Below are 16,206 nucleotides of genomic sequence, written 5' to 3'. Positions count from 1 at the left end.
CTTTTTTCAGGTTTCTCTGATGAATAGAAAGTTCAGAAAAACAGCATTTATCTGAAATAGAAATCTTTTGTAACATTATAAATGTCTTTATCATCACCTTTGATCAATTTAAGGCATCCTTGCTAAATAAAATATTAATTTCTATCATTTCTTTCCCCCCCAAAAATATGCTAAGTCCAAGTTTTTGAATGGTATTGTGTATAATGTTACGAAAGCTTTTTATTTCAGATAAATGTTGTTCTTCTGAACTTTCTATACATCAAACAATCCTAAATCCTAAAAAAATTTACTCAACTGTTTTAAATATTGATAATAATAATAATAATAATAATAAAAATAAGTAAATCAGCATATTAGAATGGTTTCTGAAGGATCTAAAGGTTCATGTGACTAAAGACTAATGATGCTGAAAAATTAGCTTTGATCAGTAAATATATTTCACAATATTACTGCTTTTGCCGTATTTTGATTAAATAAATGCAGGCGTGGTGAGCAGAAGAGACTTCTTTAAAAAAAAAAAAACATTAAAAATCTTACTGTTAAATTTTTGTTGACTGGTACTGTATATTATACTGACCACCTTTTGAACAGTAGTTTGTTTCTCTGTGTTTTACAAAGGGCAAGGTCTAAGATCCTATAAAAACAGACAGTTTACCTTTTCTTCCTCCAATTTCTGTTTCCTTTTCTCCTCTACTGCAGCTCTCCTCTGTTCCTCCTTCCTGCGCTGCTCTTCCAGCTTCTTTTGTCTCTCCTCCATTTGTTTCTCCACCTGCAGCCGGGCCTTGCGCTCTCGCTCCAGGAGCTGAGTCTCGCGGGCCGCTGAATGGGCCAAACAGGGTGCGTTAGCAGGTGTGATTGTTTGATTTGTTGCAATGTAATAGAATGAATTATGTCTAACTCTGTGCAGGGGTTGGCAAACTTTTTGACACAAAGAGCCTTATTCATTGTTTATGAGTTTCAATAGATGCTGAACTCTTGTTTCCCAGCATCCACCTCAGCATGAATAAATTATGTAAATGACTTCCTCACTGCTTTGTAAACACAGTGTTATTGTTCTCGTAGTGTTTTGTGATGTCTCTTGTTCTTATCACTTGTGTGCCAATGACCCACAAGTCAATAGTCACATGCACATCTAAAGTTGCCAACACCTGTTGTGTGAAATTTTTTGCTTTATCACCATGTTGCTTGTCCTGCTCTTCTCTCCTCTCTTTGGCCACTCTGAGTTTGTCGTCTATCTTCAGGGCTGCTCCATCAATGACTGAGAACACATAACAGAACACAACGTCACATATCTAGCGTGTCAGGTGAAATCTGAACACTTCCTGGGCCATGAAAAGGCTCTCGGCAGATTGCAATAGTATCCGTTGTGCAGATAATCCTTTTGCATGGTATTACATGAGGCTCAGGTTACAGATGCAGCTATGAGCTCACCACACCTGATACAGTATTGACACTGAGTCATGGGCGTGCATGAGGACACGCTAAAGGAAGTGCTGTAGTGGCCTTAATGAATGTAGAGGCAGTCATGTGACAACATGTTACTCAATTAATTAAAACAAGACTGCAGGAAAAACAAAAGGAAAAAAAAGGAAATTTAAAAAGGATTGTTTTAAAGGATTTAGGAAAACTTTCCCATGATTTACTCACTTTCAAGGCATCCTAGGTGTACATGACTTTATTCTTTCAGACAAATACAATCAGAGTTATATTAAAAAAATGTCCTGGCTCTCCAAGCTTAATAATGTCAGTGGGCAGGTGTTTTTGTTCAACAGTCCAAAAGAAGTCCAATAAAGCGCATCCATCCATAATAAAAAGCACCTCACACTGCTAGGTGCTAGGGCTAACTACAACATGATTTAAATAAGTTTGTCTTTATTAACCTTGTAGTTAAAGACAATTCTATTACACACATACAGTTTTCAACATGTAAATGGTAAACAAATCAGTTGTTGAACATCTTTGCAGAAAGATACATGAACTACAATTACATCTTGTACAAACTCGGCTTATAGATATTATATGTTAAGAAATAATACAACGAAAATGCTTTAAAAAAAATCTCAAAAGTCAAGGTAATTCAAATTCAAAATGACTATAAGTTTAAAACCAGTAGACTATTATTAACTATAAATGTTCTGTAAAAACAATGAACAGCAGCTTTCAGATTATCCACAAGAAACCTATATTCAGCCCCTGAAGGCATGTGAGGCACATTTTATTATGAATGGATGCGCTTTATTGGACTTCTTTTGGACTGCTGAACAAAAACACCTGCTCGCTGCCATTATAAAACTTGGAAGAGACGGGACATTTAAAAAAAAAACTGAATTCATATACACTTAGGATGCCTTGAGGGTGCATAAATCATGGGCTAATTTTCATTTTTGGGTGAACTATCCCTTTACTGCAAACCTGTTATTTATTTTCTGTTAACTTTTGAATCTGTAAAAGAGATACCTTGATAAATAAAAATATAGTAATTTATAATAATTAATATTGTTTTAGTGTAAAAATCGGAACTACTTGCACAACTGGACCTTTAGAAAAAATACTAGGGAGGCACGATATTTATCGGACAGATAAATTATCGACCGATATGGGTAAAAATTACGTCATTTTTATCGCTCCGATAAATAAATGAAATCCGATCATGCTTTCAATGTTATAAGGGAAAGGGTAAAGCTGATTGGTTGGTTCATGTCACATTACCTGCGTTGGGCTTGAGCCATTCTGAAAAGTTGAGATGTTTTTATCTCGATTCTGATGTTTTATTCTAATTAGAATGGACTACACATACGCTTTACCGGACATTTGGACATCTGACGTTACTCCATGATGCACTTTAAATTTTTTCCAGGTTGACAAATGTCAAAGCATTTAAATTTTTTTAGAATTGTGGTGCCTTACACAAAAAATAAAAACATTTTTGAAGGACTGATGTTTGCTATGATTGTTAGACCCAGATATATAATATACATTTAATTAGTTTATCTTAGATTTTGTATTCTCCTGGGTGCACAAAATTATCATATAGAAATATGAATGTTGGTTATTGGTTATCGGTATCGGCATCGGCCACAAGAAGGACTTAATTATCGGCTATCGGTAAAAAAAATTTCATATCGTGCATCCCTAAAAAATACTAAATCATTGTGGATTCATGCAGTAACAGATAGACCTAAATCTAAGATAATATTTTTTGTTACCTGGCTTGGTCTGGCTCTTCACTGTGTTGGCTGGAGCTGCTGGCGTTGGGCTGTTCCCTGCCTGGCTGCGCCGTTCCTCTGCCTGCGCCTGCGCAGCTGCAGCTGGAAATGCAATAAGAAAATGCACATAAACATGGGTATCTAGGGTCCTATGATTTTCGCGATGCAGAAAATGCAGACAGAATCAGAGAATCCAGTAATAAAAACGGAATTTGTTATATAACGTGGAATATCACAGAATTTGCCAAATTTTTGATGGATACATCAAATGAAGGTAAGTGCACTTATCAAAATATGATGGACTACTCTTTGTTATTAATCTGCAAAAATACCATTTAAATATGAATACTGCATGTTCTTTGTGTCTCTGCGTGAATGAATGGCGCAGATGCACGGTTTTGTTTACTACACAAACACTGCCTCAATATATGAGGGGATGAATACATAATCTCTAGAACTGCTCTGAGTCACTTGATGAGCACTTTACCATTTCTTCTGAGTAAAACTATCATCATGTCAAATGCAAACAGAAACTTTACCTTTACTCTTTACCACAACCTGTCAAATGAAAAGTTTGGTTTAACTTAAAGAAATCGTGACAGAAATTAATTAATAAGACAAATAAATTAGAGATGCTTTTGATTATTAATATTTAATGAAACCATTAAAATGGAATGCAGAAAATTAATAGAAAACTGAATTTAGTGTAAAATAAATATTTTGAGAAAAAAAAAACATCATAGAGCCTGAAAAATGTAATTTTTACTAGTCTAAACCTTTAATAAATTTCTGGTTTAATATTGTAAGTTTCAAGCGATTTCTTAAGTAATTAGACATGCTTTTTGATTAATTAAATTTAATTTAACCATTAAAACAAAGTATAGAGAAATAAAAATGGACAAAAAACATCATTTCCATAAAATGGAAAAAAATGAATTTGGAAACAAATAAAATGGATTTCAAAGGCCCCATCACTACTTCTTAAAAAGGAAAAAGGAAAGAAGAGGAAAAGAGGAAAAAGGAAAGAAGCAACAAGCTAAATCTACGACATTTAGGCTTCATTTTAAATAGACTTGCCATAGGAATGGTTTGGTCATGTGAAACAGACTTAAAATTCTAGCATAAATAACTACTCCGCTTCTGACTGCTCATTCGGATGGCATGTTACTGTGTGAGTCGTGCACATATTGTTGGAGTTAAAATAACAGAATATATATAAAAAAAATACATTCTACTTTCATCTCTGCTTAAAACAATACACCTTTCAAATGCTCTTCAGCAGTCTTGTGGCAGGCAGGAGAGGAGGAAGGAAGGATATGGAAAAACGTGACCAACAAGTCCGTGTGCCTTTGTAAGTTCTCTCCCTCCAAAACAGAGTGTCAGAGAGAGAGGAAAAGAGAGGGTGTTTGTTGTGCTGGCGATGAAGGAGCATGTGATGTCTGTATGGTGAAAATCAAGATGCTGCTGATAGAGTGTCAGCTGAAGAGAGGGCACCACTTGGCACATTTTACTGGCTGAGAAAAAACCATCTCTCTAGATCAAACTTCTGCTCAGGCCCACTGGTTTATGCTCATTAGGAAAGTGTTTTGATTTGTTCTGTGAGACTGAGAGCCTTTGAATAAGACATCAGGCTTTCTGGAGAGACACTTGTGCCCAGAGGCTGGCATGTGCTGAAGTGTGAGTATCTATAAAAGCCACAGCAAAAAGGAAGATGGAAACAAGCTCCACCGGAAGTCTGACAACAATAAATCAGTAGCTGCTGGAAATTTACATCACTAACATAAAAAAGCTTAACGGCTGACCATGCTTTTTTTTGTGGGGATAAAAATGTCTAGTTTATACTAGAGAGAGTAACACCTTAATTTATCAGCAAAGTAAAACTGGGAACACTAAAGGACAAACCAATAACGGACATGATTATTAAAAAGGTCATGCACTTAGAAATCAAAATTCCCTTGATCTTTTTGACCATGGACCACAAAACCAGTCATAAGGGATTTTTTTTATTGACATTTATACACCAACTGAAAGCTAAAAGAATAATTTATGATTCCATTGATGTATGGTTTGTTATAGTATGACAATATTTTGCAGAGATACAACTATTTGAAAATCTGGAATCTGGGGGTGCAAGAAAATCTAAATATTGAGAAAATCGCCTTTAAAGTTGTTCAAATTAAGTTCTTAGCCATGCATATTACTAATTATTTAATTAAAAATTAAGATTACAAAGTATCTTCATGGAACAAGATCTTTACCTAATATTTATTTTTTACAGTACAAGTACATGTACATACAGTTTACCCAGCTAAGAAACCTTTGGTAATATAAGGCAACTACATGGGTTAGGGTTAGGTTCAGGGTTAGTACCTAGTTATTGTAATTACTATAATAAGTACATAGTATGTACATGAGTAACAGGACTGTAAAATAAAGTGCTACCCATTGTACTAGTGCTGGGCGATATGGAAAAATCCTGTATCACGATATGGATTATTTTATATCACGATAACGATATATATCACGATATACCAAAATAAAGTACGTTTTCATCATAGTTAAATAGTATTATCAAAATAAACTATTTTTTTATTAAAGTGCACAGCCATTTTAAGTTTCTGAGCAGAAAAGCATTCAATTATAAAAATAAACAAAACATTTTTCAACCTTGTAGTGCAAAGTTTGCAAACCAAAATAAAGTATCACGCCTGTTTCACACATACTCCGTCTGCAGTGCGTATGCAGTCCATGTGCGTTACGTATGCGGTGCAGAGGCAGCACAGACTCGTTTTGCTTCCAAACACACCATTTATCCGTTATTTTAATTTCAAATCCAAACGTGCTTTTTCAGCATTGGGATACTCTTTTATCACAGTACACTAATACAATAATACTAGACATATTCACGTTTAAACTCAACGTATTATAAACAACGTAGGCTATTATTCAATGCACTTGACTTCTAGATTTGTTTATTAAGTTGCTCAAGCAAGTTGCAACACATTTAAACACAGCATAGGTAGGCTATAGCTTCCTTTTCATATTGAAATTGAGCTATCACAAATATTTTAAATTAAAGCTTACCACAGACAAGCAGTCGGCTCTCTGTGCCTTTCTTTCGTATTAAATCTTTATTAAAAACCATATTTTAAATAACTTTTCTACCTGGACAAGTGCATCTATTATGTTGCCTTGTTTATTTAAAACTGCACTATTTTAAACCTAGCCAAAAAGCCACGTGTTGACTGTGAAACACAGTAGACTGCATTTATATGCATTTATGCCCTGCTGAAAAAACCAGCATATGCTGGTTAGGTATGTTTTGGTGCTGGGATGCTGGTTTTAGCTGGTTTATGCTGGTCCTTTGCTGGTTTATGCTGGTCCCTTGCTGGTTAATGCTGGTCCCTTGCTGGTTAATGCTGGTCCTTTGCTGGTTTATGCTGGTCATGTTGCTGGTCAAGCACCAGCATAAACCAGCAAAGGACCAGCATTAACCAGCAACATGACCAGCAAAAAACAGCAAGGGACCAGCATAAACCAGCAAAGGACCAGCATATACCAGCTAAAACCAGCATCCCAGCACCAAAACATACCTAACCAGCATATGCTGGTTTTTTCAGCAGGGTGGTACATTTCCGTGTCAATCCATGGTCATTTTTACAGCGAACAATGCGCTGTCACTTTCATTCAGCGCATGCAGCGCAGCAAAAACAGACTCTGTGCCAAAAGGATCGCTCCACTGCTGCAAAAACGCACCGCTTCTGGAACGCACTACCGGACAGCAACCGCGTGCAGTGTGAACGATCTGATCCGTTAACATGGGTGCGGAAAAAAATACGCAACGCATACGCACTGCAGACGAAGTACGTGTGAAACAGGCGTCAGCGTCGGGCGCGGAAACAGTCTTTTGGCAGAGTTTGCACATGACTGTCTTCTGGTCCGTGTCGGAGCTCTTGAAGCCAAAATGCAACAAAATCACTGACGTATCCTCACGTGTCGGTAAAAGTACTTCTTGTCTGCTGCCTGCGTAGCAGTTTCAGTTTGTTGCGACTCGATCCGGGCATTCATCTTCAACCTCTTGCGTCTCCATCTTTAGGCTAAGCACTCACGAGTTAAAGCATGTCGCAACAACGTAAAGCGTCACGTCGCACAAGACGGAGTTTATTTGTCAAAAAGTTCGTTTTTATTCTTGATTATCACTTATAGGGTAGAGTATGCATTGCACAGCAACAAGACATTATTATACATTTGTCATAGCCTATTTAATGCATTATTTTCTTTAGTAATTGATAAAATTAGGTTAGAGACGATAGAAACGATAGAAGAGAAATAGGACGATAGACACTTTTCTATCGTCCCCACGATATATATCGTCATATCGCCCAGCACTACATTGTACTATAAAACATCCTGTAAGTTTCAGAACTCAAAACTTTCTATGCAGAAAGCTGTCTAAAAACAGCTTATATTGAAGCCAATCTGCCAAAATGACAGGTTGTGGAATGTGCCACTTTATGACAGAATAGTGTGGATAAACATGCCTGCCTCTACATCACTACCTGTTTAGCCCCACCTACAATTCACACATTTACAGTGTAAATAACAGAGAGAGGCAAACACAGGTCTATGCAGAACCCAAACGATAAAGACTCTGATGACAAGAAGATGCTGTGCAGGGCCAAGTTGTGGAAAAACAGTATTTGCATTGTCTTCCTTCTAATCCTAACATTAGGAAAGAGTGGATGAACTTTATTCTCCATGAAGATTCTGACCGCATTAGTAAGAACGTGATCCATTTGACCGCGGATTAAGTATTAGAAATCTAAACAAAATTACTAGTGGTTCTGACAGAATGTTCATTGCTTAAGTCTATATTTGAACAAAATAAAAAAAAAATGAAGGAGGCAGTGTCTCAATTAATAAAGACTTGTTTCACTATTGGAATCTCTTGAATGCATAATTCAATGATAAATACTTTTTTAAACGTGCAGTTGTTGCCACTTCCTGGCGGAGCAGGATAAGCATTACAATACACATGTGTTAAGATACTTTCGTTTTGATTGCTACTGTAGACAATAAGTGTTTATACCCAAACTATAAACTTTTATCCCAGTACTTATGTTATTTAAATGTCTGTAACAAAGAAATAATGATGGTTAAAAAGATTGTTTGTGTTGCTCTTTCTGAATCAGCAGCAGCAAGAATGCAGATTTGAATGTCTTTAATATCTGTTTCACATGGTAAGCGTCAGTGGAGCGTGTGAACCATTGTAATAGACAACGCTGAATCATTGACATTCAGGCAAAAGATTGCATGGGTGTTCGAATAGAGATTGTGATATTTTAACGATTAATCATGCAACTCTAATGTAAACACTGCAAAATGTTTTGCAATAATATCGTCACATTCTCGTGAGACCAGTTAGATCTCGTGGGGCACATTGGATCTCACATCCCTAGAAAATAGTATACTTCCAAAATTATTACTTTTTATATAAAAATCTTAACATTATAAGTGGACCTCAGAGAACAGTACAAAATAATAATTAAAAAGGCAGTTCATGACCCATTTAAGGGCTAAGTAGCGGGCCTTTGAGTTTCAGAGTGTATTTGACAGTGGTTTTTCCTCAAATAAAAATAGGAAATGTTTATTATATGCATAATTAAAACATGCAGTATTAATATATTTATTTCAGTGTCTATATCTATGTACGTCTACGTAGATGCTGAAAAGCGTCTTTTGGAGATTAGATATAATCTGTCTCTGCCATTTTTTCCCGCTGCATGTGTGTAAGCATCCAAGGGAATGCAGAGTGAAGCAGCTGAGTGAAAATAAGTTGCATATGCTGAGCTGATAGACCGTCATACCAGTATATCATTACAACCCTACTTGGCGGACAATATTTGGTAATTTTGATATTATCAGAATGTTATTAATGAGACTGTATGCTGCCTTACAATAAAAAACTAACTAACTGTGCACTAACTGTGACAACACTGATGAGAAATGAGAAAAATGGCTTTAGAAAGTTTTACTGCCTGAATTTCAATTGATTTCAAAAATGTTTCTGATTTAATTGTTTTCTTTCTTTGTTTTCTAGCACATTCTAGCAGATGTTTTCTTGTAATTATATTTTACAGCAGCTGTCTTTCATCACAATTGTTTCACATTAACCTCAAGTAAACTATGATTTCTTTTGTTGTGGTGCTGTAGCATACAAATCTGTCCAGAAAAAATCTCTGTTGCACCATCAGATGATTGCTTTGTATGTGCAGGGAAGAGCCATCCTCTTATATTCACACCTAAGATTGTGTGTTTTCAACCGAGGTCTAAAAAAAGAGGATGCATTATGAATATACCACACCTTCATATGCATTTAAAAGCGCACAAAGCATGTTGTAGGTCAAGTATCTGCCTAATGAGCACTGCAGACTGCAGAATTATGAATGTTCAGGAGAGAGACGGAGGAGGATGTTATGTCTGAGCCGTCAGACTGCAGGCTTCTAAATAAAGACTACCAATTCACCTCGACAAGCACAAAACCAGTGAGATTACAAAAACATGTTTCAACACTTTCAGAAAAATGTAAGAGCCTGTCTGAGACTGTTGAGTTCTCCTCTGCATGGAAATCGCATAGCAACTGTTGCTGAGTGACACTCGTGACGGTGCAATCATCAGAAGCAGGACATAACCTTCTCTATGCCGTATTGCTACAACACAGTCAATCAACTACATTTACAAAGATAATGAAGGAAAATGACTCATGTTTGTAGATCAACTGGTGTCTGATAAACTGATATGCAAAGTCAGTGTATGTTTTATTAATTCTAACCTTTATTTTTTTTAGTGATATAATGGTACAAATATTATTAAATAACTGTCTGGCTGACAGATTAGTTCACTAGTTCTTTAATGTTTACTTTAGCAAGCTGAAAATTATCTTAATTATTGCACATCCCTACATTAAAATAGCTTGAACTTTTTGACTTCAACTACTGACAGATGCAAAATAGCAGCAAATAAGGTTGGGTAATTCCTGCTGAAGTGAAAGTACCATATTCACCTGCACAAAATGCTTTATTAAAGCACATGCTTACATTTAAAGAAAGTTACTGTGAAATGAATTTAGTATTGTTCTTGTTTTGTCCTTTCTTAATGTCTCATCTGAAGCTCTGGGTGACCTACGAGGAGGAGAGATGTGTCTGAAGAGCACTCAGGCCATAGTCCGTCAGCCTCATTGAATATGCAAACGCCATCTGAGTCATACTCTGAACCTCACACTGTGGGCTCCGCGACACGCGGCATGCAAATGAACACCGGGCCTACAATGGACAAACACAATGGAGACATTGTCCGCACATACATTCATGATGTAAAGACAATGAAGCCAAGCCCAAGCTGACCTCAGACTGTTCTTCAGTCCAATCAGTCTGCATGTTATTTACGGGCCACTGATCAATAATATTTCAATGATATAGACAAACATGAACATCTGTGGAGTCGCAAGCAGCTACTAAGAAATTAACAGAGGAAATGAGACCGGCATCAATGAGCACAAAGCAAACAGTTCATCATCATGGACCACCAAATGCATAAGATGTCCTGTCTGAAGTAGCACAGGTATATTTGTAGCAATGACCAAAAAAACATTGTATGGGTCAAAATGACGGGTTTTTCTTTTATGCCAAAAATCAATGATATTAAGTAAAGATCGTGCTCCATGAAGACATTTGGTAAATTTCCTACTGTAAATATATTAAAATTTAATGTTTGATTAGTAATATGCATTGCTGAGAACTTCATTTGGACAACATTCAAGGCGAATTTCTTAGTATTGAGATTTTTTTTTCACCCTGTATACATCTCAGTTTAAAAAAAAATGTAGGTTTTGTGGTCCAGGGTCACAATTGGAGAAATTTAGCATTACTTGCTCACCAACAGATCCTCTACAGTGAATAGGTGCTGTCAGAATGAGAGTTCAAACAGCTGATAAAAACATCACATTAATCCACATGAACCCCAGTTCATCAGCTAACAGCTTGTGAATTGAAAAGCTGCATGTTTGTAATAAACAAATCCATCATTAAGGGATTTTAGACACCTAATCTGAATCAGGAGAAAAATATGCAACTAAAACAGTTCTGAACTAATGTCAGTGGATTTTGATCATTGTGCTACAATGCTTTGATGTGATTAAGATACTCCCGATTACTGGGTGTCAAAGCAGTTATCATATCATCAGCTATCAGATCCTGCACTAATGCCTTATGGCACAGCCACAGACGCAATCAAAAGCCAATCAGCATTGTTCCCAATATATAAAAAAAAAAACATGATTGATGATCATTGTGCTTGCTTTAAATTATATTTTAAGCAAAAACACACACTAAAAACAGACAAGGGTTGCATCATCCCTTCTGACAACAGCTGCCCCGTTTAAACTGTCAGATGACAAGACGGGCTGCTCAACAAACCCTCATTCACTCAGACTGACAGAACACAAAGAACGGTTATACAAATAGCAACACTACGCTCTCTATGTCCTGCCATGCACATCCAAGGAGAGCCAGCAGTCAGAGAGAGTCAGCGCTCAGTGGGTCAGTGGGGTCCTGTTACTGCTCACTGTTTGCCTCACTCTCTTTCTCTTTTTGCTGCAGTAGCAGACCGTTATTGGGACAACAGGAAGTCTCCAGGGCAGATGCCTGGGGAGGAACGTGCCTACACTGTCCAATTATTCAGGCCTCAACAGAAGACACAGCTGTGGTTTTACATACGCTCACATACTAACACATAATGCACGGTACATATTTTCAAAATTAGCTAGTTACCTAAGTAGTCATACAGTTGAAGTCAAAAGTTTACATACACCTTGCAGAATCTGCAATTTTTTTTACCAAAATAAAAGGGATTATACAAAATGTATGTTCTTTTCTATTTAGTACTGACCTGAATATGATATTTCATATAACAAACGTTTACATATAATCCACAAGAGAAAATAATTGTTGAATTTATAAAATTCACGACGTTCAAAAGCTTACAGACACCTGATTCTGAATGATCCACAGCTGTGTGTTGTTGTTGTTGTTGTTTTCGTTTGGCAAAAGTTTTTCATTAGTCCCTTGTTCTGAACAGTTAAACTGCCCGCTAATCCTCCAGGTCCCTCACATTCTTTGTTTTTTCTTTTTTCTTTAGCATGTGTATTTGAACCCTTTCCAACAATGACTGTATGATTTTGAGATCTCTCTTCTCACACTGAGGACAACTAAGGCACTCATATGCAACTACTACAGAAGGTTCAAACACTCACTGATGCTCCAGAAGGAAACAATGCATTAGGAGCTGGGGGGTTAAACTTTTTCTATTTAAAAATCAGGGTAAATTTAACTTATTTTGTCTTCTGGGGAACAAGTATTTTTTTGTAGCTTCTGAAGGGCAGTACTAAATGAAAAAATATATATATTTAGGCAAAATACGAAAAATGTACACATTTTCATTCTGTTCAAAAGTTTACACCCCTGGCTCTTCTGGAGCATCAGTGAGCATTTATACCTTCTGTAATAGTTGCATATGAGTCCTTCAGCTGTCCTCAGTGTGAAAACATTTCAAAATCATACAGTCATTGTAGGAAAGGGTTCAAATACACATGCTAAAGAAAAAACGAAGAATTTGTGGGACCTGAAAGATATTTCTGAAGAACAGTGGGGTGCTCAAAAAGCAACACAAGCGACTTAAATATCTAAAGAGATTCTTGTGAACGTATGGCTGTAGCCACGTTAATTAAAGCAAAAACACTGCTGCTAAAAATATCAAAACTTAAAAAAAAGAACTCTAGTCAAACTAATCATCCTCATATTGTCTAATTGGTTGACACAACCCCATCCACAACGCAGTTCTTGTACAGGATTAGTGGGGACACCTAGGCTATGTAAGCTTGGGCTATTTCAAGAGGCAAAGCGATGATGATGAAGTGTAGACAGTAGGTCATTCTTGCTTCCTGGGGGCTAATGATAGAGTTATCATCAGTGCTAGAGCGTTGCTTCAGCAAATGCATTTGATCTTATGTTAACCTTTAAAGGGTTAAGTCACCCAAAAATTCAAATTCTTTTCAATTGCAAACCTGTAATACCTTCATTCATCTTTGTAACACAAACATTTTTGATGAAATTCGAGAGCTTTCTGACCCTGAACAGACAGCAATGCAACTGACATGTTCAAGGCCCAAAGAGGTAGTAAGGACATTATTAAAACAGTCAATGTGACATCAGTGGTTCAACCGCAATGTTATGGAGCATCGAGAATACTTTTTGCATACAAAAAAAAAAAAGAAGACTTTATTCAACATAAATGCACTTTTAGCCCCAAGCTTTTACTTCTTTTTTTTAAGTGTTGTGAAATGTGCATTGTAAATATAATTTTGCAGAAATGTAACACAAGCTTTTCCAATGATCCTGGGTTGCACATTTGACTGCTGCTGCCCTTAAACAAATATCTGCACTAGAAAAGCAAAAAACCTTGACAGGTCCATGTACATCACCTGCGGACCGAAATACAAATAGAAGTAATTTTGATTACTTCTATTTTGGTTTTGGTTTGATTGAATTTTGGTGCCTCTAAAAGCCACTGCCTTTAAATAACCACTCAGGACAGGCGCTGACTATTCAACAAGGAGAACTACAGCCCTTGTTCTGACAGCCAAGAATGATGAGTACACCTGATAAACAAAGGTGCTACCCATGTAATATTGACTTATAACCAGCCTGGTGGATCACAATAACAAAACAGCTCAGCTCAATATCACATGACTCTAACTTGCCATGTTATTTTTCATGTACTTCAATAACAGCTTTACAAACGCAAGGGATGAATTCCTTACAAAAAAACCCTGAAAAGACCTCAAAAGCAAGGGTATATGAGCATTCGTTCCTGCAGACATATCCAAATATGTGCAGTTTCTGACCACTCAACTCCACCCTATATTATGTTTGCAGTCAGGCCAGGGTTAACACTGACAGGATGCAGATCTTGACGTGAACCCACTTTGAGGTTTCTAACCACTGTGACCTGTTTCAAGCAATCTAATGAATTGAATTCAGTCTCTACAACAACAAACCTTCCGGGAAAGAAGGTAAAATGACAAAAAGCAGAAGTCTTTCAAGAGTCAAGTCTGTTATGTTTCTTACACAAGAACTTTTACCACACCATGAGACTAACCACAGGCTACGGTGAAAGCTAAATCTACTAGTTTATTAGTGGCATAGGCTAAACACAATGCATCAAAAGTGCAAATCATTGCTCATTAGCAAGGCAGAAGAGGATGCAAAGCAAGCAAACCATGCATGTTTTCCTTAGAGGGAGGAACTAGTAAACAGAGTTTGATGGTTTGCTGCACAAATCAACTGCAATGCTGCTTATAGTGACAAAATGACAGTTTTTATTAAACGACTAAGTTAAGGGTCAATCTTCAAGTCTAATGAGAATCATGTGTGTAGACATCCGGCTTAGCAATTACTGACCAATACAAAAGCGATGTCAAGACGAAAATACTGCTAAACACTACTTTTGTGATTCATGTATGTAGTTTATTATTGCAGCTGAACTGTATAAGCTGATAGTTTAATTGTATAGCTAAAATCAATGCAAAACACTCATGAAGCTATCCCACTGGTTCTGTAATTTCCACGTGAACTATTTCGACATCAATTTCAGAGTCTCTTTTTGTCATTTAGGTAGGAAGTGTAAACAGAAACCAACTTTTGAGACTGCAGGGAGTTTATAGACACTTAAAACCATTATATTAAGTGAATATTTAGAATAATAGGAAAATAATACGTTTAAAGCAATAAGCGAAAGGATATAAGCTCTGTATAGATAGGACTGCCATACAAAGATGAGATGATGTGTCGCTGTCAAACCAGACATCACTTATCAGACCCGGCGAACACAACAATGCCCTTAAACCTTCGTAAAATCAAGCCTATGTTGACATTAAACTGTATAAGAACATAAACGTAACAAACACAAACTTGTTGCCAGGTGCTGCAGTAAGTTTAGCAGTTAGCTGGCCGTTATCCGTTCATCTAAGCCCGCTAACTCTCCCTCTCAAACCGCCTCAATGAAGTAACGGATATAAGGCTTCAGTCGTCCAAACAACCCGCAAACTAAGCCACAGTACTAAAGATATGTCATATGACTGGTTTAGGCAACGATAACTTGTCAAAAGAGGATGTAAATCAGTGAATTCTTACCCATTTGCGCCCGCAACCCTTTCAGAGACGTTGCACCCTCCGCCATTTTTGCCGAAGTTTTTTTTCCTGCTGTTTGACGCTGACACATTAGAGGCGCGCGGGGACGCTGCCTACTCGACCCTCCGCGGTGTACAGACGGCGACAGCGACATCTGGCGTGCACCACAGGACACAGGAAGTGTTGGTCGTTACTCGGTGGTTTTCAAACCGGTGTCCGTGACCGCACGAGGGAGCTAAGAGGTCCGTGGAAAACTCAAACTTGAGAAAAAGTACAAATTACATATTTTTTGTAACCCTGGACCACAAAACCAGTCGTTAGGGTCCATTTTTACAATTGAGATTTATCGATCATATGAAAGCTGGATAAATAAGCTTTCCACTGATGGTATTGTTAGGATAGGACAATATTTGGCTGAGATACAACTATTTTTAAAATCTGGAATCTGAGGGTGCAAAAAATCTAAATATTGAGAAAATCGCCTTTAAAGTTGTTCAAATGAAATTCGTAGCAATGCATATTACTAATAGACATTACGTTTTGATATATTTATGGTAGGAAATTTACAAAATATCTTCATGGAACATGATCTTTACTTAATATCCTAAGGAATTTTGGTTTAAAAGAAAATTTTTGACCCATACAATATATTGTTGGCTATTGCTACAACTGGTATAAGACTGGTTTTGTGGTCATTTTTACACTACCTGTCAAAGGTTTTTGAACAGTAAGATTTTTAATGTTGTTTTTTTTGT

At 36.8% G+C, this 16,206-nt stretch overlaps 1 protein-coding gene across 11 annotated transcripts in view; it reads right to left on the bottom strand.

Annotated features, from left to right (window-relative positions):
• The window catches only part of map7d3 (MAP7 domain containing 3), a 36,579-nt gene extending 21,069 nt beyond the window's left edge, over positions 1-15,510 (bottom strand). For all 11 annotated transcript variants that reach the window (XM_073819955.1, XM_073819956.1, XM_073819957.1 and 8 more), the window contains exons 1-4: positions 15,455-15,510; positions 3,207-3,308; positions 1,178-1,258; positions 656-819 (exon numbers count right to left, since the gene is read on the bottom strand). In XM_073819955.1, the coding sequence (XP_073676056.1) occupies positions 656-819; positions 1,178-1,258; positions 3,207-3,308; positions 15,455-15,500 (393 nt within the window). In that variant the 5' untranslated portion in view covers positions 15,501-15,510. The remainder of the gene's footprint in view (positions 1-655; positions 820-1,177; positions 1,259-3,206; positions 3,309-15,454) is intronic.
• Positions 15,511-16,206: the final 696 nt, after the last annotated feature.

The sequence above is a fragment of the Garra rufa genome, chromosome 16 (assembly GCF_049309525.1).
Source record: "Garra rufa chromosome 16, GarRuf1.0, whole genome shotgun sequence".
Taxonomy (NCBI): Eukaryota; Metazoa; Chordata; class Actinopteri; order Cypriniformes; family Cyprinidae; genus Garra; species Garra rufa.
Note: the sequence above shows the minus strand (reverse complement) of the source record. Positions and strands in the feature narration are given on the sequence as shown.